General features: G+C 32.2%; 2 protein-coding genes across 3 annotated transcripts in view; one reads left to right on the top strand and one right to left on the bottom strand.

Moving 5' to 3' along the window:
* The window catches only part of LOC139516414 (solute carrier organic anion transporter family member 4A1-like), a 47,754-nt gene extending 45,469 nt beyond the window's left edge, over nt 1-2,285 (top strand). For both annotated transcript variants that reach the window (XM_071306489.1, XM_071306490.1), the window contains exon 15: nt 110-2,285. In XM_071306489.1, coding sequence (XP_071162590.1) covers nt 110-348 — 239 coding nt within the window. In that variant the 3' untranslated portion in view covers nt 349-2,285. The remainder of the gene's footprint in view (nt 1-109) is intronic.
* Nucleotides 1,849-26,955, bottom strand: LOC139515238 (solute carrier organic anion transporter family member 4A1-like). The gene is made up of 14 exons (XM_071304802.1): nt 26,911-26,955; nt 15,962-16,003; nt 15,546-15,595; nt 14,894-15,210; nt 13,337-13,534; nt 11,363-11,465; nt 10,536-10,663; nt 9,989-10,113; nt 8,983-9,121; nt 8,354-8,558; nt 7,770-7,902; nt 7,063-7,223; nt 5,544-5,608; nt 1,849-3,912 (listed from the first exon to the last, which is right to left on the bottom strand). Exons 1-14 carry the CDS (start codon nt 26,953-26,955, stop codon nt 3,542-3,544), a joined length of 2,082 nt encoding a protein of 693 aa, XP_071160903.1. The 3' UTR covers nt 1,849-3,541.

Genomic DNA, 26,955 nt, shown 5'->3' with positions numbered 1-26,955 from the left:
AGCATGTTTTGTATATAATACATGTTACTTTTTGTTGTATTATCCATTTCTGTTCATGTTTAGTCGTCTAGACAACATTCATGTATACCTTGTAATTGTATTTTTGTAGGAACCATTCCAGGTCCACTTCTAGTTGGCTGGGTGCTGGATAACGCATGTTTGATATTTTTAGACGGAACTTGTGGTAATAAAGGTAACTGTTTGTTGTACAGCCATGATGATATGGCTTCAGGGATATTGATTTGGTGGTTGATTGTGTCATTGCTATCGGCAGTATTTTACCTGTTTGCAATTTTGTTTGAAACCAGAACTGGGAAAAAAGATTCGTTCGAAATAACCTCAAATTAGACATATGCTTCGAAACTTGTGATTAATGTAAAAGCTGCATTTGTCATTATCATATGTGACCTTTTTAAAAAAGAAAACTGATATAATGTAAGTAATCAAACGGGCCTAACTTCTAATTTTTTATTTTGTTATATTCAATTAAATACTCGTATCGAGTGAGTCGGGCATACTACTGTAATACTAATTATGACATTTTTATAAGGACCTTTGGATGGATATAAAACATCATTTCGTTGTTTTACTGTTGTATAACCTTATTTGATAAGGATAATGATTTTATTGATTTTTCAACAAACCTAATTTTTAGCTCACCTGGCCCGAAGGGCCAAATGAGCTTTTCTCATCACTTTGCGTCCGGCGTCGTTCGTCGTCGTCGTCCGTCGTCGTTAACTTTCACAAAAATCTTCTCCTCTTAAACTACTAGGCAAAATTAAACAAACTTAGCCACAATCATCATTGGGGTATCTTGTTTCAAAGATGTGTCCGGTAACCCGGCCAACCAACCAAGATGGCCGCCATGGCTAAAAATAGAACATAGGGGTAAAATGCAGTTTTTGGCTTATAACTCAAAAACCAAAGCATTTAGAGCAAATATGACAGGGGGCAAAATTGTTTATCAGGTCCAGATCTATCTGCCCCGAAATTTGTAGATGGATCAGACAACCCGTTGTTAGGTTGCTGAATTGGTAATTTTAAGGAAATTTTGCCGTTTTTTGTTATTATCTTGAATATGATTATAGATAGAGATAAACTGTAAACAGCAATAATGTATAGCAAAGTAAGACCTAAAAGTAAGTCAACATGACCACAATGTTCAATAGACCCCCTAAGGAGTTATTGTCCTTTATAGTCAATTTTTAACAATTTTCATAAAATTTGTAAATTTTTACTAACATTTTCCACTGAAACTACATGGCCAAGTTCATTATAGATAGAGATAATTGTAAGCAGCAAGAATGTTAAGTAAAGTAAGATGTACAAACACATCACTACACCAAAACACAATTTTGTCATGAATCCATCTGCGTCCTTTGTTTAATAATCACATAGACCAAGGTGATCGACACAGGCTCTTTAGAGCCTCTAGTTATTGTTTACTCAACAAAATACTCATTACCGTAAAGAGATTCCACGTGTTTGTACTGCGGCAAACAGTAGAGCACATCACAGGAGAACAATATCAAGCCAGGTTGTAGATATTTTACGTGTATTTACAGTGGACAAAAGTGGAGAAGATACTTCAACAATTTTCAAGAAATCGAAAAACAAAACGGACAAAGCTACGGCCTATTTTTTTTATCAACCATCTAATCAAAAAACACTCGATGAAAGCAACATGAACCAATTGAAAACTCTTGAAGAGTAAAATTCTTATTTTGTACTCATGGTTTATTGCATAAATACCGGTGATATATGTTTAACTACAACTACTTGGTGAATAGTAATTGGTTAAAATGTTTATCAAGCATATACTTATTATCTATATATTTGACAACAAAATTTGGTTTGCGGACGAGAACTTTTTATTAACAAAATCTGGTGCTATAGTGATTAATTCCATTAAATTTCGAAAGATAAACAATAACCATTGTTATGCTCTGGGAATATTTATCTTTCTTTTCAATATTCTAATGACATTCTATTTGCAATTATACAAAACAAATCAAATCTAAGAACTACTAGTATCATGAATAATATCACAAAAGAAGTATCATATATCATATCACAGAGAAGTATCATGTACTGTATATATCATTGCTATATGTATGTTGTCCTTGCCTTTTCTCATATTACATGTAAGTGTTTATAGTGCCATATGTACATTTATTTATAACATTGTTTCATTTTTTATTTCAATGCTTATACAATGTACATGTATCCTCATATATTTATTATGCATATATTTACAAGAATGAATAAAATTCAACAATTCTGTATTTGATAGTGCTCCAACAATATAGTATTTACACCAAAAAAAAGGACGGAATTATATAGACCAATTTCGAGTTATTTCCTACACCGGAAAAGTTCGTCAATTATGTACTTAATCATAATTCCATAATGACAACAGTGCTGATGATCTAATCCAAGAATTTAATTTGCCGAATAATTCGTTCAATTTTTCATCATATTTTTTCAACCGTTGGCTCAACATTGAAAGGAAGTGACGATGCCCATAAAAGCAAAGTGTATTTTTTTACGGAAATGCAACAAACCCTTAGATGTTCTAATTAAAAAAAATGATATATGAATATGCTTGTTGAATAACAATAAAATCACGTGACTAGACAATAAAATAAAGCACAGAATGAAAACAAAAAAATACACATATTTGGTTATGTTTCGTCACATGGTATATAATAACAAGCCAAAAGGTTACATCATGTACTATTATACTTCTAGAATTGCGCCATCTTCTAGCAATGATTTAGAAAATGATTTAAAGCAAGTGATTTTTTTTACATTGTCGAATTATTGGGCCATTTCGTGGCAGTCCGTTTTTTATTGGTGGCGAAGGGGTGCCCTGAAAGAACCACTGACCTGCGGTAGGACAAATAATTATGCGTTTACACGTTAACTATAACTCAATGCCGACTATGAAATATGTTTTGTTTTTGTAATAAAAGATTTATCTACAAAATTCTTAATTTTTGCTAATACAGACACAAATTAAATAAAAAAAAAGATGTAATTTTAAAACCTTGGAATTAAAATTTCAAAAAATAACCGATACGTTATCTTTGATTACTTCCCCCGGTCAAGATTTAAAATTTTGTAAGAAACAGGGTATATTTTGTATCGATTGAACAGTCATTTGAGGTCTACATTTTTTACAGTTATCCACAGATTTAAGTATTCAAAAAAGAAGTTGTTCTTCATTAATCACAAAAAAAATCAGGGAACACTGTACGATTTCCCATCCGATTTTCCCCAATGATGTCGAATTACACAAAAATCGCTGAACACTAACAACGGCTGTTGTTTAGTTAATCGAATGAAAATTGTATCGTATCGTAGAAGCTGACCGTACGATTTACCTAGTCGATGGTATCAAATATGAAGGAAATTCGTATCGTCTAAACGCACCTTTATAATGCGTGTTATAAATAAATTAGGTAGAAGTAACAATCAATCAAATTAATCACAGCTTTTGCTCGTAGATAATGCATACATTAAAAGCATTAAGTATTGCTCATATATGTGTCGACAGGACAACATCATTATTGGAGGTAGATGGTGGCGCTTCACTTGACAAATACGCCATGTTATCATATGGTTTCCTGTGTTTAAAGTTAACGTCATAATCGCCATTAGGTACATTGTTTGTTTCAATTGGCGGTTTTATGTCCAATGTGGTCCGTTCAGGTGCCTTGTATAATTTACCACCAATAAAGAATCCAATTGAACTGGCTACTTTCACAGCGCACCACCAGACAAAAAGTTTCCAACTCATGTCCATTCGATCATAAACCCAACAGGAACCTTTGGTGCCACACGTGTCTTGCCAGACTTCACAAGAAGTATCCAGTACAGAACCAGTCAAGACAGGTCCGGGAATTGTTCCTTAAAAATAAACAGTTAAATAATGAAAATAATATCATGTTGATTTTTGAAAACATAGATCAGGACCATATAAACATTTTCGAATTTTAATAGAATCAGAATTAAGTTTGCAGTTAAATAGTTTTAGTTTTTTCTACATTAATAGTTGACACACTTGGTTAATATTGAAAAGTTTAATTTGTTTCAAACGTGACATCTAGACAAAAAAGAGCAGATACTATCAACCCTTCACACATACATAATACAGATATACACTATGTTTCTATTAGATTGTGATTTTCGAATATATTGACCTAAATCTTCACTAATTAGACGTTAACTGTCGAAGTACACATCTGGGGCATTAAAAAATGAACTGTTTATCTCGACAAGAAGCTTATTATAAATCCCGATTTCGGAAATAAAACATGTTTTTGACATTTTTTCTTACACGGCATAGTACTAGTAGTTTAGGTTTCCGTTACGAAAAGATTTAAACTAATACACATAATTTTTCACAGACATAAAGATGACCAAAACGTTTTATTAAACGTCCAAGATCAGATTTTGGCTTACAGTCTCATTGGTTTGACTCCGAGCCGATATGCCTTTCCGGAAGACAGAGGTATCCTTTGGTACTACCCGGTTGGCGAACTCACGGACTAGGTTAAGAGAACTCAAACCAAGTATGTTTCAATTGGGACTACCGAATCTCATGACACTTTTAACACCCACTCAAACAATAACACTAATAATGAGACAACCTCCATTTTAAAATAAAAGCAGATGTACGGTACGCAAAAAAAAAGAGACATACATAAAAATCCAAATCAACCTCTTTAGAACTAACAATTGGTAAATGTCAACAAAGTATGGCAAACCAATCCTTTAAAGAAAGTTGTTACAACTTTTTATAGGTCTTACTGCAAGACAGCACAAATAAATTTTTGGTTTTACCATATGCACTTGTTCTAAGTGTATTTTATATTTATCAAATAGTGAAGTTGAAATCATCCCTTCGTAAATTTTACGGACGCCATCACGAGTTGGTTGACCGTTATGGAATAACCGTTTCACAAATGATATCGGATATGTTCCTTACGTCGTAACTACAATCCCCTTCCCTTTCATGAATGTGACCTACCGAATTAGACTATTTACCGGATTTGTAATCACATAAGCAACACGACGGGTGCCACATGTGGAGCAGGATCTGCTTACCCTTCAGGAGCACCTGAGATCACCCCTAGTTTTTGGTGGGGTTCGTGTTGTTTATTCTTTAGTTTTCTATGTTGTGTCATGTGTTCTATTGTTTTTCTGTTTGTCTTTTTCATTTTTAGCCATGGCGTTGTCAGTTTGTTTTAGATTTATGAGTTTGACTGTCCCTTTGGTATCTTTCGTCCCTCTTTTTTTAACTATATTATTGTGAACAGATTTTTAAAGCATATTATAAAGACCGTACAGTGACCTATAATTTCTTACATCCACTTAATTGAGACTGGAATGGATATTTGTTTCATTGGCAATACTATCACATTTTCTTATGTTTATGTAAATGTTTGAATCAAGGTCACATCTAGAGTACAACTTATCAAACCATAGTACATATTTAAAGATATCACTAGATTCATTTTCTATTCGTTACTGCTTACCTAAAAGTCTCAGTAAAACCCACTGTAAACCAAGACCAACTGCTCTATGTTCATCAGGTACACACCTGTGATACCAATAAATGAATGTAAAGGTGCATGAATATTTGTGTCTACATTGCCGTAAAGAATAAAGGTTAAGCTAGCTACAAAACCTGGTTTAATCCCCCAATTTCAACGTAAGAAAATGCCTGTACAAAGTCAGGAGTAATAGTTGTTGTCCATTCGTTTGATGTGTTTGAGCTTTTGATTTTGCCATTTGATTAGGGACTTTCCGTTTTGAGTTTTCCTCGGAGATCAGTATTTTTGTGATTTTACTTTTTCACATAGATACTAAAGGACATACCATTGAATACATTTCTGAACGAATTCACGTAATTCATTACTTGCTCGAACTTCACTTTTTGAATTCTTGGCTGTTGTGTCTTTTTTTTGGGGGTCTTTGTCAATTTTATATTTTTACAATGATTGTGTCTTTCTTTAAATCTATGAATAGTGTAGTTATCCGTTGGTATATGTTAAACCTTTTGTAAGCTAGAACAATACGTGTTAATTTTGTGGATGATATGCACTTCGAAGCTACCTGACAAATTAATCCTTCGTCTGTTTCAACATTCTTTTACTGTGATTAAGACTATAACATAATGTTGACTGCTGTTCATTGTTATCAAAGATACCAAGTTTATAATTTTATACGCCAGATGCGCGTTTCGTCTACATAAGACTCGTCAGTGACGCTCAGATCAAAATAGTTAGAAAACTAAACAAGTACAAAGTTGAAGAGCATTGAGGACCCAAAATTCCAAAAAATTGTGTGAAATACGGCTGAGGTAATCCCTATTTTTGAAATTTGTACCTTTCATGTCTGTTTGTTCTGTTCACATATTGTTGTCAATAAATTTTAAGCAACTGTCATACAAGGGAAAGGTTTAGCGAGCTATAAAGCCTAGTTTTATCCACCAATTTCTACATGAAGAAATGCCTGTACAAAATCAGGGTCAAAATAGGAATAGGACAGTTGTTTTCCATTCGTTTGATGAGTTTGAGGGTTTTTTTTTTGTTTTTTTTTTATAGGTGACTTTACCCGTCACTTCATTTTAAATTACCCTTGGAGTTCGGTATTTTCATTATTAATTTGGTTTGTATAGTGATTTTCAAACAGAAATCGTTCGTTCTGTAGTACTACATATAGTTAAAAATCAGGTACACAAAAGATTTCTTTTTTAAGTAAAGTAGAAAACCCTGTCAACGACGAGCACATTTCCAAATAAACATTGTCAAAGCGTGTCACTATGAAAGCATAAACTGCAAATCCTTTCGAAGCATCGCGCTCACGTGGAAAAGGGATGAATGTTGTACATTTAGGTTTTCATGTTAAGGTTGTTTTGTAGACTTTATTTTCCTTTTCAGCTTTTTTTTACCATGGTGTATGAACTTTTCGAAGGTTTTTTTATTTTTTTTATTTTTTAAAATTAAACCCGTGGTGTCTCTTTACTCGTGTGATCAGTATATAGTTACAAACCTCAAAATAGCCATGGATGCAGGGGTAACCGTCGTAAATGTAAACAGCATGGCAAAAAATAAAAGAATAATAAACACTATGTAGATATTACAACTACTTCCACATTCTCCAGTTATCGCTGTACCATTACCATACAATCCAACGCAGCCACATTGTGAAAACTAAAATTATGTATGAGAGTGATTTGACTGATATGTTAAAACATTTAAAAATACCGTATTTTAGCTTTTGTCCCCGAGTTTCTGGCAATTATTATTTACGTTTCATAAATTTTGAAACCAGTACCATATTTTTCATTTATTTTGATGAAGTGATCAATATCAATAAAATTTGGATTCACCTCTCTTTGAAAACTGGTTTTATCGGTTATAGGGTCCAAAGTTATGGGATGTTTGTATTGCTCTATCTCAAGTTACTCTCTTTTTATAAAATCAACCGTTAGTACCACGATAGATGATTATTGCGGGAACCCTTGATGATAATTATTAGTCATGTGTCTTCCATGACTTTATTCATTATAAATACGTGCCTGAGTTTGTAAATTCTATCCTTTTAATAAAAACTAATTGCAGTGAAGTTATTGGACTACATATATAATGTCGAATAGAAAAGGTTTAACGTGGACTTTTAAAGGCATCAAAATCCGATTCAAAGAGTTAATGCATAGCAATATTGTTTGTGTTGCTAGCTATAATAATTATATTTACATCTGTATCACTAATATTACACCCAGCATGACAGGCTGAAAAGTAAGTAACGGAATCTGATCCACATACAGGTTCAAATGCTGAAGTTGTACATCCACAATCCGCATTACAAGTTGATATGATATTACCTACACTTATATGGAAAACAAAGATATAAATTATAATGATTAAATTGTTTGAATATGTATTTTTTTATTGAAAATCAAGATAAAAACAATTGATTCTACGAGAGCGACACTTTAAAAGGCTATGAACTTCAAGGATTATTTCCCATCTTATTTAGTGTTGGGAAGTGGTGTTTTTTGTTCTCAAGAAGAACAAAGAGAAGCCAGGTCTCTCCTTAGTTTAAGCAAATTTCAAAATTACAGAAGTAAAATATGTAATGCTAAAAAGGTTGGAGGTATTTCACATCTTTAAAGTCATTAGTTTTAGCACTCCACAAATTAGTGTGCCTGTCCCAATTCAGAAACCTGATCAGTGGTATATTTTATTTTTACATGTTATGTTTTTCACATTTTTGAGACCCTACATATAATTCTTTTATAAATGTTTTAAAATAGCTAATACGTTGATATGACAATTACCCTAAACTTCCGTCTGAATAGGAAGATGATAAACCAGCAAACGATTTTTCTTCACAGTTGATAAAAAATCCTGCTCCGATTGCTAGTGATAATAAAGCCATCAAACAGCATAACCTTGTCATGCCACGCACTTGCAGTTTAAAGCATTTAATTAAAACACCGCCGAAAACCATACCACCTGCCCCACCTAACAATGTCACCGCACCTGTAAATCAAAGTTTTCTATTAGAGTGGTATCGTCTATGACGTAAACAAATAGACATTCGAAACCATAATACAACTGTTAAAGAACGACCATTAATCTTTCAGAGGAAGGGTGTTTTTGAGTTTCGTTGATGGTTCTAGACATTTGTTTTTTATAAGAAAAAAATAATTTTAATCTTCGTTTTAACTATTCCAGAGTCATTGTGTTAATGATAACTGCCAAAAAATATCTTCTAAGGTTTTGTCAAGTTGTGTTACATCATATCAAAGATGTTCGTCAACAGTTAACATGTAGTTTTTGTCTTCACTAATTTTTGGGACAAATAGAGAAAGTTCCTAGATAAAAAGCAAAGGCTAATAATTAAACAGCATTTCACACATTAAAAATAAAATAAAATTGCAATAAAAATAATTGTATGTTTTACCCATTATAAGTCCGGCATCACTAGGAACGACATCAAACTTCTCCTCCAAGATTTTTGGTGCAAACGCTGCCAGACCTCCTATGATTAATGTCTCGGCACATGCAGCCAAAGTAATAATAACAAAGCACGGTATTTTTATCTGAAGAAGAAAAAAAACCCAGCTTAGTTAATTAATAGATGGGAATTTTGGTTATATACATTTGTACATGTAGCAACCGAACATAATTTGATTCAAAGGAATGCAAATTTAGAATTTCACATGTGCATACAGTTTTTGGTCAAATTTGATTTAAAAATAATTACATTAGATGTATGTTTCATTATAATACGTTATTCTGATTGGCCAACTGCACATCTCGTGCTCTTCCTGAAACAATTGTATTAGACAATAACATTTATCATTCATGATGACACGAGGTCCCACAATAAAGTGCACAGGTAAATTAAATGAAAACTTGATAAAAATCGTGTTTTCATGATTCTAGCTTTAAAAAATGTAATTATAAGTATTGAATGCTTCTTTTTGTAACTTTATAGGGTTTTAAAAGCGTTGACCGTGCGCACATTTTTAGTATGAAGCGCTTCCGCGCTTCATACAAAATGTACTTCGGTCAACGCTTTTACACCCCAATAAATTTACAAAAAGCAGCATTCAATTCGTAAATAAGGAGATGTGGTAACGTTGTCAATCATACAACTTGTTCACATATACCAAAGGAAATGCACGTGTCATCATGAATGTAACATTTCATTTTGATATGATTCAAGGTTAATTTTTGAATGACGCGCGATTATTGTTAGCCAATACAACCAACGGTTTTCGTAAAACATACATGTAATGTTATTATATAAACTTGTAGTTGATTCGTGAAGTGTTATTTTTTTTTTAATATGGGTAAATGTTCAAACTTGTCTACAGTTATCAGTTTGAAAAAACTCAAACGCCGCCAGCGTGAATAATTGCGGAGATAGTACAATACTTTTCGGCACGAATCCTAATACTTACAAGAATTACTATTGCTTTTGGAAAATCTAGTATCTTTAATTTTAGAGGTCTTGTGTCATTCTTTTGCTTTGCTATTCTGACTCTATCTTCCTCGGTCAAACGTGCAGCTCTTATGGCAGCACTTCCTGCAATGAAATGTTATTTAGGCTGAAACTCAATCGTTTAATATACACAGGAAAACTTTAACTGGAAGAAAATTCACTTTGCAATTTCATCGATAACTAAAAACAATTTCGAATAAACAGTATTTAAAAATAGTTTAAAATTTGTTTATACGAAAAATTAAACGTTTGCAAATTTGCTGTTTTGTCTAAACATATTTAGAATTTTGAAATAAGGATGAAACGTGTTTTTCTTTTTTCCTCTGTATTCATAAATTTCAGTTGTATTGCAAAAAGCTGATCATAATTGGCATCTGGAATTTTAAATTCTGTGTTTCTTTTTTTTTAAATAAATTTCAGTTATTGAGTTCTTGCCGATGTGTAATGTTTTCAAAAATTAATGTCAAAATATAATATTGCACATATCACAACTAAGTGTATGTTACCTGTCAAGTTTTTGGGGTACGCAAACATTGGTATAGCTGACAGGAAAAAAGTTACACAGGTTATGATAAAACCAACCCACCAAGCTCCTACCCATATTGGATCCATTGGTGTAAAGTTGTCATAAATACTGCAAACATAAACAAATTTTGTACTTTTTTTATTTTTTTTTATTTGGTTTTGTGAACAGTATGCAGTCTGGATAAAGGAAGGTATCCTATCCTTTCTGTAGAAGTAATTCTGTATTCATAATGCTAATAGTCTCTATTCTTTATATTTAAGCACAACATTTCATATCTTTTACTTATTGGTTTTTTCTTAGTATATTTTTCTGTTATCTATATGTCTTAGTATATTTTTCTCTTCTTTATTTCTTGGTGTATTTTTTCTGTTTTCCTTATTTCTAGATATGTTTTTTTCTGTTTTCTATATTTCCTGGTATGTTTTTTTTTCTGGTTTTATTTTTGTATTTATTTGTTTATTTTGTGTTTTCTTTATTTGTTGGTATTTTTTTCTGTTTTCTTTATTTGTTGGTATTTTTTCTGTTTTCTATATTTCGTGGTAGTTTTTTTCCGTTTTTTTTTTTTTGTGTATTTATTTGTGTATTTTGTGTTTTCTTTATTTATTAGTATATTTTGTGTTTTCTTAAATATTAGTCTTTTTTTCTGATTTCTTTTCTTCTTCATCACAATTCAAACCCCTCAAGCATGTTCAAAACATAATATGTAATTTTGTCAGAATTTAAAAAAAAAGTTAAAATTTAAATTACACTGTCTCAAACGCATGCGTTTATATATTTTCAAAGAAAGGCATTGAATTTAAAACATACTACGTGGTATCCACTCTTTCAAAATCTACCCAAAGTGATAGAAACTGTCCACCGCCCATGTATCCAGCGGCAACGCCCAATGCTGTCAGTGCATAGATCAAACCTATAAAATATAAATATGCGATATAAAAGTAAAATAACAAAAACACCGAACTCCAAGGAAAATTCAAAACGGGAAGTTCTTTATCAAATAGCAAAATTAAAAGTTCAAACACATCAAATGAATAGAAAACAACTGTCATATTCCTTACTTGGTACAGGCATTTCCTTATGAAGAAATGGTAGATTGAACGGAAGCCAACACAGTGGACCATTATTAGTTACATAGTGTGCTAGTGACCTAATACGGTATATATGGGGTCAGTAAATTCCATATGGGGTGAGAGCGAAGCTCGAATCCCCATATGGAATTTACTGACCCCATATATACCGTATTACGTCACTAGCACACTATGTAACGAATTTATCTTACCGACTATCTTAACGTGTGAAATTAAGACTAGTGATTCTCAAAATGAGCAAGTCTTCAATACTGTTAGCACTAAGAAAATACTTCCATTGATCCTACAAAAACAGATGCCAACAATAACGACTTGTAAGGTTTAAATGTGTTTTATGAATTTGTTTCCAATTTCTTCGTCTGTTGGAACTTTTAAGATTTTTTTCTCAGTACCGTTTTGTTTTTTATAAAGGGACCTAACACCATTACTAACCGTGTATGAAATAAGCCCCGCCCCTTCTTACCTAATAAGGAATATAAAGGGACGTAACTCCACTACTAACCGTGTATGAGATAAGCCCCGCCTCCCTACTAACCTAATATCAAATATACACGGTTTGCACGCGGACGCTTTTAACCAATCATATTCCTGGAATTGTATAGGAGGTAAGATAATTTCTTTTATTTGCGTATTATATATTCTGGTTCAATAATTGAGTAACGATATAAAAAAGGAAAGCTTAAAACTTAAAAACCAAGATAATTAGCATTATAAGATGTTATATTCGTTCATATTGAATGTTTTATTTCGTTGATTTAAGGGGACTGATAAGTACATGTAGTCTTCATCAATAGATATGATTGATTGATTGTCCACAATAGATTTGTGTCTATTCATAAAGCATTGGTATTTGGCAAAACTTTTCTGAATTTCCGGGTTCTTTTTCGCTTTTTGATTTTGTATCTGATTTGACCTTCCAACAGTTTTGATTCGAGCGACACTGATGAGTCTTATGTAAAAGCTTCGTATCTTTCATGAATGTTTACATGTACATTGTATGTGTCGGTACTTAAAGGCAATAAATATTTCAAAGTTTATGTGATGAATAGCTGTCATAAAACGCACTTATGTTTTAACCTGTCTAACCCTAAACGTGCTTCTATCTATAATTATTTTACAACTCTTTTCATAAATCAACAGACTTGAAGTTCTTTCAAGGTTGATTTTTATATAGAAGTTTGCATACATGTTGAATATTTAATTTCTTTAATAGACGACATTTTTTTATTCGATGCACTTCGTCTAGTGCGTTTAATTCCGACTCAACGTGTTGGTCTATAACAAAATAGGGTTCCTATGTACTTCACATTATTATCTTTCTGAATTTGCATTTAATTTGCCACTGGACGTAAAACAGTCATTAAGAAAAACAAAAAAAGAGCCAAGAGAATGCATTTTCGAAAGTCATCTGCAAAGCAAATGTTTAATTGGTTTTTTTTTTAAATTTGTATGTTGGCTTAACCGCAAACAACAATGTCCTTTTGTCTTATTTGACCTACCAAATTAGACTTATCACTAGGGTTTTACTTAAGGCAACACGAGACGGGTGCCACAAGTGAAGCAGGAGATGCTGCGTAAACCTTTTTTCTGGACACAACATTCACACAAACACACACAAAGCAATACGAGTTTTATTGCGTATCAGAAATATGTAAATTTTAGGTTCTCATTTTATATAAGTTATATATACTACCCAGATAAATAGCCGTTGATTCTGTTTTAGCATTATCATCTACGTATGCTGTTCCAAGTGTAAACATTGGTGTGAATCCAATACCATGTACAAACTGAGCCAACATAAATACGTATAGAAAGCCACTACCAGATTGTGATGGTGCAGTACATGTGTCATCACCGCCGATCTCACATATCTGACTTGTTGAATTGACATCTATAAAAAAAATTAACAAAAAGAAGAAATGAGCATTGTATATTGCAAATAATTTGGAATCAGATAAAAAAAATAAAAGAATGAACTTATGTTTTCTTCTTGTGTTAATAAAAGTCCATACGACAGGTACCAATAGATATACACGAGCTGCATACACTTTAGGAAAACCCAGGTACACCCCGACAGTTGAGTACTTTTTTTCAGCATTATTTTTCTGTGTAGTAGTTTTCTTCGACTATGAGTTAACATTTTTCGCTTTGTATCTGCTCCCTTATTTCCAAAAGAAAGTTCTCAGAAGAATAAAACTCTATCTGTTTCCTTCAAATTATTTGTCTTTCTCCGTTTTGTTGTTATTTTATTTAATATATTTTCTTTAAATTATTTGATATGGGTTTTATGTCTCTCCGTTCTGTTCTGTTTTGTTATTTTATTTTATTGCTCTTGGGTATCTTCTTCTTTTTAGTATATTTTCTTTAGATTATTTGACATGGTTGTTACGTATTGTTTTATTGCTCTTGTTTATCCTCGTCCTTTAGTATGTGTTCTTTTTAAATTAATTGACATTATTTCATGTCGGCCTTCGTTTTTTAATTTTATTTTATTGTCTCTTGTGTGTCATCATTTTTTAAAGTAAATATGAAGTGACAACTAAAATTTATAATCATCAAGAATTTCGATGTCAATGTCAATGTTATTTGATATATTTTATTATATTTTAATTTTGCGTTACATGAACAATGATAATATTGAAAACTATGTTATATATGAAGGTCAATTACAAAGGTAACTATCTAGCTCTGGATTTTTTTTATAATTTTAGCTTACATATAATACATGCGTGGTTTAATTCGTGTAAAGAAGCTCGTGTCTACATGTGTAACTCTGATTTGTTGTTCCTTATAGAAAGATACACATGACAAGACAGTTTTACTAATTCTGTTTATAAGAACATTATTTTATATTGTGAAGCAAGTCTTTTATTTAAATTTGATTTTCACCTCTATGAATTCGGAGTGATTGACATGAACGAAGAAACTTAAACCTTTCTTCAATTGTCCGTTTATACTTTATAGATTTAAAAAAAATATTAAGAAACTAAGGTTTCAACTCCATCCGTTAAAGTGGACTTGGATGGTTTTTGGGTTTTATTCTTATCCTTTGTGGTATATATAAAGCTATTTAACTGTTTCGGTTCTATGACATGATTGGCTTCACATATTCGACTTCGATTGTTCCAGAGAAGGTATTAAATTCAGAAAAGTGCGTAGGACACGTGACACTTAATGTTGTTTTCCTTGTTTGAAAGATAATTAACGTGAGCAAAGCATATTAATGTATGTAAAAAGATATATCACTCACTTGCTCCTTGATAATCATACGTGTCTGATGCAAAATGTGGAATCAGAAAAAGAAAGGAACCGAGCGACATTATTAATGTTCCCAGTCCTACGACGACAGCTCGGTTCTTCTTGGCACCATAGAAACTAACAAACAGTACAAATATAACAGCACCAATGTCTGTTGAACTGACAATCAGGGCAGACTGAGAGCTTGGTAGACTGAATCGTCTCTCTAATGTAGTTAACACTATATTGGTGACTCCATTGACTGCAGCTCCCTCTATGAAGCCGATCACACACAACCAGAAAACTACCCATTTTATATTCAAACAGCCTCTGAAAAAATGAAAACATTCTGATTTTTATGATACTTTTCTTTGTGTCTTTTATCAGAAATTGAATTTTGTTTTCCTACATTGAGCAAAGGTTAATAAGGATTTGGAGATTGAATGACACAAAACGTCAAAGTTACCAAATGTTGTGCGTGCGAGTTTTCTTTTGAAACATTATTTTGATTATGGAATTATATGATTTATTTTCTTTTTGTCATCTTTTGAATGCTAAGATATTTGTTTCTTAATTAGTTTGTCAGTGTAATGTATTAAAATTTGTATCTGAAGTTGTATAGCAAAGTATAATAGCTATAGCTAAAACCAATATAGTTAACTTACTTTGGTCCAAATCGACATTTCAAATTGCTTTCATCTTCTGCATCAGTAATCTATATCAGAAAAAAAACTTGTTAAGGTGAAAGAAGTGAAATAAAAAAAAAACAAGAGCAAATTTACTGATATTTGTGAAATAACAGATTTATACAATTGTGTGTCGAAAGTGCAAAATTAGAGCATGTAGATCTTTGTGGATTTTTGAAATAGATATAGAAAGATGTGGTATGAGTGCCAATGAGACAACTCTCCATCCAAATAACAATTTATAAAAGTAAACCATTATAGGTCAATGTACGGCCTTCAACACAGAGCCTTGGCTCACACCGAACAACAAGCTATAAAGGGCCCCGAAATTACTAGTGTAAAACCATTCAAACGGGAAAACCAACGGTCTAATCTATTAAAACATTTGTACTAACCGAATATTCTTTCTGTTTGTATGCATCTCCGTTTCGTGTGCCCTGGAATTATAAAAAGTCTCATAGAGTAAATTGTGGAAGTTATTTCAGAATTAAAATAGCATATATAACGTAATACAATGATATTTTATGTTATAAGAGGTTATTTAACATTTTCTTGAAAAGACTTTTGAATTGAATATAGCTACTGTTTCTTTTAATTACAGTTTTTATTCTAGGGTGTTAAGTTATATGCATCCGTGATAAATGGTGCACATATGTTGTATCAAAGACATATATAACAAATAATTTCATTGTTTTAATCTTGCTGCATATAATTTTTAGAACTATATCAACTGTTATGTCATGCCATCTCAATGTTCAATGAATATGTTAATGGTTTTCACTGTCAATAATGTTAACATTGGCCTACTTATTTTACTGCAATCTCGTCTTGGTTAAGGATCTGTGAAAACAGTTTTATTGTGGCATTACACAATATCAGCAATCTTGTCTTGTTTTAATTGTCTTTTTACTTGTCGATCTATGATGGATCTCAAAGTTTTATTGTGGAAATACTTACTTTCAAGTAGTATTAAATAATTGAAATACACAGCGCGTATACACCTTCACAAGGACAAATATAAGTGCGTGGAAGTTATATTATCAACGCACTGGATATCTTATAAAAATTCACCCAAAAATGCAAATGAACTGTTAATAAATACTTGATTACGGTTGAAATTTATAAATGGAATTAATAACTTTTTACAGCAATATTGTCTACAGAAATAAAGTAAGATCTAGTGGAATGCTTGCTAATGGTAAAACTAAACACCAGAAGTCAAATGAAGTGCATGTAAGCAATTAAAGGTAACCGAAAGCCGAAAGGCCTTTAACAATGAGTACATCTATGAAAGTAAGTATCCTAGTGGGCACTTGACGTTGAAACAACGTTGGGTTGTGACGTTGATCAACCTAAATTGACACTTGCATGTGATAATCTAAGCGTAAAGAGACCGTATCAAAAACATAAATGATTACTGTTATACAATATTATGGCGTTCCATTAATCGCGATTCCGAATCAATCTAACCTGATGGAATTCACAGAATTATGAATATAGAATAAGATTTGATGAAAAGAACGACGTTTATTTGACGAGGCGGTGGTGTGGAATGCATAGTTATGCTATTGTTTCAGAAAAAGGGAGAAGGTTTGGATCCATTAAAACGTTTAATCCCGCTGCAAATGTTTGCACCTGTCCTAAGTCAGGAATCTGATGTACAGTAGTTGTCGTTTGTTTATGTAATATATACGTGTTTCTCGTTTTTCGTTTTGTTTATATAGATTAGACCGTTGGTTTTCCCGTTTGAATGGTTTTACACTAGTAAATTTGGGGCCCTTTATAGCTTGTTGTTCGGTGTGAGCCAAGGCTCCGCGTTGAAGGCCGTACTTTAACCTATAATGGTTTACTTTTTAAATTGTTATTTGTATGGAGAGTTGTCTCATTGGCACTCACACCACATCTTCCTATATCTATAGATAATTTCGAAAAACAGACAAAATTTCGAAAATTATGCTTGAAAATAAATAAATACATTATGATAGCAAACAAACTTTGGAATTAAGAAGGGTTAAAAATGTTCGTTAGTGCTCAACCCTTTGGTGGACCTATAACTACACAACACTAGATCAAACTTAAACATCATTTTAAAGGGTAACCCTTATTGGAAAAGGGTTCACAACACTGTTCTTTTTCAGACGGTGGTTTGATGTAAGTTCTTAGTTTGAATAAAAATTTGAATGCTATACATGGCATTTCTTGAAAACTGTAGTAAACCAACATTTGGAACCTCTAGAGTTGGTTTATCGAAGTGTATTCGTTCTAATAGAAATGTCGGGTATAAAAAATATTAGGTAATAGCTATAGATTTGAATAAAGAGTGTAATGGCGACTCAGAAAAACATTCTTCAATTTTATTATTTCTCCTCAGATAATATCCCTTCAGTATTCCTCATAATGAACAAAAAATGCGAACCGTAATACCTACGAAGACAAAGATATTACAAGAAACAGTGATCTCTTTAAAAGTATAATTATTCATTGGAATTATATTTAAAATAATCCATTGAATGATTCTGCTCTGACATGATAGGCCTTTGATATAGTCATTTACTGTTACTAAAACTGAAAGCCATTCAAAACACTTAGACAATTCTACACTCAAGTCATGGGCGAGCTTTAGCCATTTAAAAATGTTTGACTTTCAATTGACTTAATTGATTTAACATTCCAAGTGTTTTAAATTGAGCGCCACTAATAAGTATTTTGTAAGCGCGTCTGGTAAATAAGTAAAAGCAGGGTATCTTTGATGTGATTTCGAAATATATGTATAAATATGCATGATCATATGCAGACCATATCCGTCCTGCAAAGGATAATGATATTCAGTCTGGATAAAGAATTGTTTACTTATATATAAAAACAACACATAAAAGTACCAAGTCTATTTACTTCGAATAATTAGTATGTACAGAAGATGACACTCCTTATATATAATTACTTGATTCAACGTTACTTTAAAGTGGATAGTCAAGTTTATTGCAAACAAAATTGCGTAAAAGAACAGAGCACAAGTTGGAACGATCAAATTTACAGAGAATAACAATTAAATATGTGAGAAAGGAAAAGTGGAAAGTCAAATTTACTATGTCCGATAATGAACAAATAATATCTACTATATATACACACAACAGTAATTAAAAGTGTAAAATTTGGTTCATGATGATTTTTAGTTGGGTGATTTTGTATTCGTAATGTACAAAAATCTTCAAGGTAAATAAAGATTAAGTCATGCAAATGTGTCAAGGCGTTATGTTTCATGCCTAAATATAAATAATAATACAATAGATAAAAATATTTCAGTTGGATTGATTGATTGTTGATTGCTAAGCGTTCAGTGGCAAATGCTACATGCATTATCATAGCAAGAGAACACTAAATACGCGCCTTCTATAGATTTGTATCAGGGATTCAGTCTGTTCAGTTATAGTGTTATGATTATGGATAATAAGTCTTTGTTACCGGGAACATGACTGCTATTTGTAGTCACAACCAAGAATCTGTGATGAAATTTACTGTTATCAATAAAATGGCAGTATGACTCTAAGTCATATTGCGCCTGTCCCAAGTCAGGAGCCTCTGGCCTTTGTTAGTCTTGTATTATTTTAATTTTAGTTTCTTGTGTACAATTTGGAAATTAGTATGGCGTTCATTATCACTGGACTAGTATATATTTGTTTAGGGGCCAGCTGAAGGACGCCTCCGGGTGCGGAAATTTCTCGCTACATTGAAGACCTGTTGGTGACCCTCTGCTGTTGTTTTTTATTTGGTCGGGTTGTTGTCTCTTTGACACATTCCCCATTTCCATTCTCAACTTTATTCTTTAGCAGTTACTGTTAGTTGTTGGCTATCTTTATTCATCTAATATTGAGTAATTAATAAAATTGAGAATCGAAATGTGGGAATATGTCAAAGAAACAAAAACCCGAACAAAGAGCAAAAAACAACCGAAGGCCACTAACGGGTCTTCAACACAGCGAGAAAATTTAAGACCCGAAGGCTTACTTCAGCTGGCCCCCAAACAATAATGTGTACTAATTCAGTGATAATATAGGCTATACTAAACTCCAAACCATTTAAATAAACTGAGATTAAAAACCAATGTATGGAATAGACTTTATATGCCAATTGAAAGGGCATTATCACAAAATAAATCGACGACTAAATAAAGGCAACAGTAGTATACCGATGTTCAAAACTCATAAATCGATAGAAAAAAACAAATCCGGGTCACAAACCAAAACCGAGGGAAACGCATTAAATATAAGAGGAGAATGACGTCACAACTTTAAAATGTAACACACACAGAAACGAACTAAGCATTAGACAAAATCCGATGAGAATAACAAATATCAATCTTATTAAAAACCGATCTCTCATCGCTCCTGTTTCTGATATGTCGCGTGGGAGATCTAACGAAACCGGCTTTGAGGTCACATGTGAGTGAACTAAAAGTCATGAATTTATAAAGATATGCAAATGAGTTGACGACCTATTAATAAGCCAATCAAAAAAGTTTATGTATTATTATGACTGACGATTTCGTCGTACATAAAATGAGTTACATCCCTTTGCCTTACGTTAAACTTCCAAGATTGTGGAAGACTCAATTTCATTGGTCGAAAAAGACACACCTACGAGGTCACTCACATGTGACCTCAAAGCGGGTTTCGTTAGATCTCCCACGCGACATATCAGAAACAGGAGCGATGAGAGATCGGTTTTTAATTAGATTGAACAAATATAACATCAAAACTAAATACATGAATTTGGGATAGAAAAGTTATGAGAATACACACTCAAATATAAGAGGAAAAAAAGACATACACGTCAAGTATTTTCATTTGTATAATTAAAACATTTTCTACGCTTTGTTTTACGCTTTTTTTTTCTTTTTTTTTTTGGCTATCTAATTTATGTATGAAAAATGTCTCTTTTAATTCATACATTTCAAACATTTAGTTTCGTATCAGTAAATGTAGGTGTTAAGCAACGTTACAGTGCTATGTCTTGCTTTATTGATAAACTAGTATTATCAAATGTCGTGGGCCGATATCACAAACAATCGTTAGTTGTTGAAATATATTAATATTACAATTAAATGCTTCTATTTCTTCTAAATACATTAACACAAGTCAAAAACCTTTTGTTCGAATGAATTATATGAAAACGTAGATCAAAGAATATATATTTAGTCTGGTTTGAAATGATTTTTTCTGTTTTCATTTTTGCAGTGAGACATTGTCGTGGGTGTTGAAAGATCTTCACCTTTACTTTTAATCTACAGTATTCATAGATAGTACTATATGATCATCGACTTAAAGCAAGAAAGTTTCACTATCAAGCGGAAACTAAGTGTATCGCTGCAGCTGTATTGACAGTGATTATTATCAGACTGAAATATCATTAAGCCTTAGATAGTTGATTATACAAAAAGTAATCATAGAGTCAATTTATGTAGGTTTTTGGTATTCATTTTAATGTTTTCGTGAAAATTTTAGTGAATGCACCAAATATTTTATAAATTGCTTATCTCTTGGTCTTCTTCCGACCGGTAGTAAACTATTGTTTAAGTAAGGTGTCTATTAGGGATGTGCAGGATATATAAATTCGATGCAACGTCCTGCAGTTCAATAAACAAACCCTTCATCCCGGTAAGTCAAAGGAACTACCTATTTTGTGTATTGGTAATTCGTTCTCGTCCAAAACATGCATGAAATATCTGTCACTGGACGTTAGGCAAACAAGAATCAATCAATTTTATTATCTTAAGCGACAGAAACACACAAACATGTTGTTGCTAAATGGGATTTTCATGATTTGGGACGCTCTGATTGGTACAAAGACGTTCAGACTGCAAATGCATCTTTCCTTTATAAAGATTTTTTTTATGAATTTGCTTATTTCGCCTGCAGCATTTTTCATGGTCAATATAACATTGAAAACACTTCATGAATACACTAGAAGTTGCGATCCTAAACATATTCGAAGATAGCTTTTATAAACAGAAGCAATGGCCATGTCATCGTTTAAATATTCAACATTGTGATAGTAAGGCACATATAATAACAGATAGATAATTGCTCTTCAACATAAGTGGTCATTTCATTTATGATTGGTTTTAATTTATGACATATACTTGAAAATGATGCATTGAAAGTTATTTTCAAAGACAGATCTGTTAGGATAGAAAAGGCGGTTACAAGTATGACAAATGAAACTGTGTTGAATAGTTATCTCTTCTGCAAGCATTCAGCATCTCATTATTTTAAAATTGAGAATTGAAGATATGAAAAACATACCTGCAAACTTTTTAAAAATGCCCATGGGGGTTTTGCGTGCAAGATGGTTCTCATAGTCCTAAGAAACCTTCAAAGGGGCCTTTATATGTATTTTTCTTTATTTTGCTCTTTCAAAATTTCCATTTGGGAGCTTCCAGGGGGGGGGGGGGTGTCTCCCGCAAATAGTGACAGTTGGCATGTATGGAAACCCTACCACTGTTGCATTTGCAAGCCTAATTTGATCTTACCCTTTCTGTGAGATATTTATACTACAAAACATGTATTTAATTGTGTGGTCTCATTCACGGCACATGTAAAAATATGAAAATGTATTATAATTGCCATTGAGACAACTCTTCACCAGATACCAAGTGACATCGAAGTTGACAACTATATTTAACCATAGGGCCTTCAACAATGAGCAAAACCCATACTGCATAGTTAGCTATAAAAGGCATCGAAATGACAAATGTTAAACAATTCAAACGCGAAAACATATCAATGTTTAGCAGCAAAAAAGCACTTTTAACAAGAACACGGTTACCTTGAACCGAAAAAATATCAATCTAGATTAAGAAATGCATCATCATCACATTCAATGAAGAGTTATGTCACAAGTGTTTAATTGATGGGTATAAAAATGAGGAGATGCGGTGAAGTTATATATTTTTTGTCCTTGGTCCGACAACAATTGTCAAATTACACAAAAAAGGACAATTAGTAAAGAATATCTAAAAAAAAATAAGATAATGATAGAATAGTTATCAAAAGTACCAGGATTATAATAATGTAAATAAATTCAAAACAAATTTTTTTTTACTTTTCTGAGATTTTTATTTTATAAAAAAAAAGCATGTTATTTCATCAATCATAAAAGCTGTTCTCAACTATAATTATGTAATTAAATATGTTAAAGATTAAGCGCATTACTCTTTTGTTTTCAGTATAATATCATTCAGCTAGATTTTTTTTTACTTTTTTGGTGGCATAAAATCTTAAGTTTTAAATTTCCGAATTTTCGATGTAATTCTATATTATCTTTTTCGGGGAAATGTAAACATAAGAAATATAAGAAATATCTGATGCTCTTTAAGTTTTGTAAGAAAAATAGGTCTTACCTTCATCGTGACGTTTCAAATTACTATTTGCCAGGTATCACAGGTGAACCTTGTAAGTTGCCTCATTTGCATACTTATACAAAATTCAAAAGGTACAAAATAGATAAATATTTATACGGTCTTTAGTATATTTGTACAAATATTTTATTTTCATCATTTAATTACAAACCAATGTCTTTAAGAATAGCCTAAGTCCATAAAATCTTTAATTCCAAAGTAAAATTGTCAATATTTGATTATCTACGTTTAATATGCACTGTATCATTTTAAGTGGACAATGGTTTTGGTTTGTGGTCAAAATATCATTAAAACCCCATATAATTTTGGGAGGCATTTATATTTCAAACTACTAAAAATCTTTATTATATCGATTCTAAAACTCCTTTATATACTCAGGAATATGACACCCGAAAATAAACATAAGTTTAAACTAGGTCATAAATGTTTGATTTTGCTCGTTTTAAATTTGTATTTTCCTGTTTTATTCATTCCAAATATAAAAGTTAAACATTGAAAAGTACCGTGGAGTTTATGACTTTTAAAGGATATAATAATTGCTTTAGTGTTTTTTTTCCCACTTCAGTCACATCCTTGGTTTTCAAAGTTTCAGCTTTGAGCGTTACTGGTGTAGGTTAATCCAGGAAAGCGCGTCAGTAGCACATAATTAATACAGTGATGCTTCCATTTTTAGCGCATATTTGTATCCAGTTTAACTTGCGCTTAGAGGAAAACGTTGAAATTAACAGTTGGATATATAACATGGGGATTGGTTTAAGCTTCAGGAAGTTTTATTCACCCAGTGATGGATGCTTCAAAGGATGAATCACAAGTTTATAAAGTTTTCACTTTTACGTAATATATCAATTACAATTAGTGTACAAGTGGAACAGAGCACGTACAGGTGTGTAGGTACATGTATATATAAAAGGCGAAAAACACTCAATGTGAAAAAAAATGTAAAATAAAATAAATTGGTTTCTGTGAACACGGCGATTATATTTGCTTATATCTTAATCTATTGTACATTAGGAATCTATATAATTTGTTTTTTTTATTTGATGTCATTTGCTTTACGCCCAGTGGCAAATAGTACATGTATATGTAAGCGATCACACATATATTGTTTAAACATATGTAAGCTCTGAAAAGCAGAGTGACATAGAGGAAAGCATAGAAATTCCTCTGCAACTAGTTGTCAGGTTATGTCCGAAATTTTATAATGCTACTGGCCACATTCGAAAAATTCATCAGAAAAGTATTGCAAGTGTCCTTGCATGTTTAGAGATCATGGTAGCGAAACATCGAATTTAACGTCTCCGTTCAGACAGGATATGACTGCGTATTTATACACCCCTTTGAGCCCGAGTTAGCGCGGGGTTTCTTTCAGGGCCGATGAATTCAAAGAAGAACTATATTTCTATACCCCAGTTAACCTTTCGTGTTTAATGAATTGAAAGACATCAATACATAATTTTTCCAGTTTCAGTTTCATATTTGTGTTAAATTTTTAGGCTTCGAGTAAGCAAAACAAGATTAGTTGTACCTTGAAAACGATTACTGGTAGTTCATAAATCTGCTTCGTCTTTATACGTTTTCTGTACTGATCTTTCTTGTTCTTAAATAAATTCTATTTGCCAAAATTCGTGTTTTAAAAAGGGAAAGGATGAGATATTAAAAAAAAGAGCACCACCATTTAACATAGTCATATGTCCATGTGTCTCTCTCAAGTCATCAACAAAGTCATTGGTTGCCTTCTGTAACATCTTAATGTTTTTCGCCCTTTTGGTGTTGATTGACATCTGTCTAATGGGTAAGACTGTATATATCGATGTCAACAAGTATACCGGTTTTTGGTGTCATGGTTTTGCTCTCACATTGACATATAGTTCTATTCGTGAGTTCTTGCGGTTTATTGCATGATATTCTTACACATTTTATGTTTTCAAATTTGCAATGGTCTTTCATTGTGCTTATGACTTTCGGCAGGTTGAATTATAATTGTAAAACAATAAACCAGACGCTTTAGTTAGCCCTGTTGTAAGAATGCAGAAACACCATTCATCAGGAGACTTGATATTGAATTAGTTTCCGTTAAGAAGGTATACGCAGACCAATAGGTACGTCATTTGTTTTTTGTGGATAATTGTCTCATTGGCATCTTAATAAGACATTTTTTTCTAAAGTGATTGCACAAAGATTCTGTCAAAGCATCAGCAAGTGAACCAGTTGAAAAGTGATCAAAACCGAATGCATAGCTTTGATTATTGTTCCCTGTTTGTCATTTTTTTTATACCTATAAGCTCCAGACAATCTCATTGATTGTATTTGGTTTGTGATTTTCAAATATTTTGGTCTTGATCATATTCAAATATTAAGATAAATTAATCGTCAAATGCGCATCTGGTGCAGTACCACTTACATACACAACGTTACATGCAAATAATTATTATACAAAATCTACCGAAGCATACATTCGGTTAATACAAACTAACAAAATCGATGCTGGAGTAATTACATTTTATGAACATTACTAGCGCTTTATTGGTGCCACAGTAGATAGATAATGCCATTGCCTCGATACTAACAGGATAATTTTTTTAAGGAATTAAAAAAAAAAGACTGTAGAATTAAACTACATCCAAGACAGAGTTAATTTTAGACATTTGTTAGCGTTTTTGACAGTTCACTATTTGATTTTGGGTACTTTACTGGTTTGTTTTCGCAAAAAAAAAAAATCGCTTACTTGGTGAATATAAAAAAAACCAATCGTGCTTGTCCCAGTGACCTGCCCCAAAATAGGAGATTGTAGTCATAGATTGTCGTTTGATTTCTACTTATCATATTATAGTTTTTCTTTTCATGTTACATACTTAAATCAGGCCGTTAGTTTACGCGCTCAAATTGTTTACTTCTCATTAAAATAAAACAGAGGCGGTAGATACAAGTACCATCAGTGACATTCAAAACTCAAAATTAAGACGAAGAGACAAGTACTTGTTAACATCCACGTTCTTTGTTTTGTGGTAGATAGTTGTCTTACTTGAAAGATTACCATATTTCCCTATATTCATACGTATCGGGAGCAACTAAAATATCGGTATTACACGTTCACAAAAATAAAAAGTGTGTGCATTCAACATATATTTATTTGTCATTCCGGAATTAGACTTTACCACTGTTAACCATTTTCCTCAAACACAACTGGTCGGTAAAACCCCATTTAAACAATATTATCGCTTTTTTGTGCATTTTTCCTTTTATCTTTTTTTATGATAATTTTTCATATCATGCTACTCGCTTGAGATGGAAAATTATCACTAGAAATTAAGCAGGCACGTGGCGTTGCTAACGAAATTGACATGAAATTGACAACGTCCTCATAGGTAAAATAGCGATAAACAGATTATCATTGGTCATCTCAACTCGGTTGCCTTTCTCGCTTTCGCCGTCCCGGCTCAAGCGAGAAAACCAATCTCGTTGAGATTATCAACGATAATCTATAAGTATTTAAATTGCTTAAAAATCAGAAATTATCACCAGTCCATATAAATGTAATGTCTGGTAAATAGGATTATCGATAATAAAGTTAATACAGTATCAATGCTAAACGTATGTTTTCTATTTGACATCGCAAAACAACAAAAAAACAAGCTCATAAATCATTCCGTGCAATTGCAGTGTTTTTTTGTCTTACCTTTATCAGGAACGTTCAAACATTAACATTTAAAAGCTAATGATGAATAAATACATAAACTCGCTTGGAATTTTGGTGCCAGAGTTATTGGAGGTAAGCTTTTTTCCCCGAGAGAGTTAATTCCAAGTATTTAGATCGTTGCACAATCTAAGACCACTGCAGTCTTGGTTGCATTAGTTCAAATTTAACAATTTAATAATTGATAGATGCAAACTTAACCTTAATTTCAGGAAAAGAAAACAAATAATTACCTCTTGGTTCTCTTCATCATTGGGATGAACTTGAGATGAGGACAT

Source organism: Mytilus edulis, chromosome 3 (assembly GCF_963676685.1).
Source record: "Mytilus edulis chromosome 3, xbMytEdul2.2, whole genome shotgun sequence".
Taxonomy (NCBI): Eukaryota; Metazoa; Mollusca; class Bivalvia; order Mytilida; family Mytilidae; genus Mytilus; species Mytilus edulis.
The sequence above is the reverse complement of the archived record's forward strand: the minus strand, read 5'-3'. Positions and strand labels throughout refer to the sequence as shown.

Bases quoted from the DNA above. Each gene is read 5' to 3' on its own strand.
- LOC139515238 (XM_071304802.1), bottom strand. From the start codon at position 26,955: ATGTCCTCATCTCAAGTTCATCCCAATGATGAAGAGAACCAAGAG. The intron at 7,903-8,353 runs GTAATTGTCATA...TTTCCATATAAG, and splicing joins TATTCAGACGGAAGTTTAGG to TGTAGGTAATATCATATCAA. The intron at 3,913-5,543 runs GTAAGCAGTAAC...TTTATTTTTAAG, and splicing joins GGTTTTACTGAGACTTTTAG to GAACAATTCCCGGACCTGTC.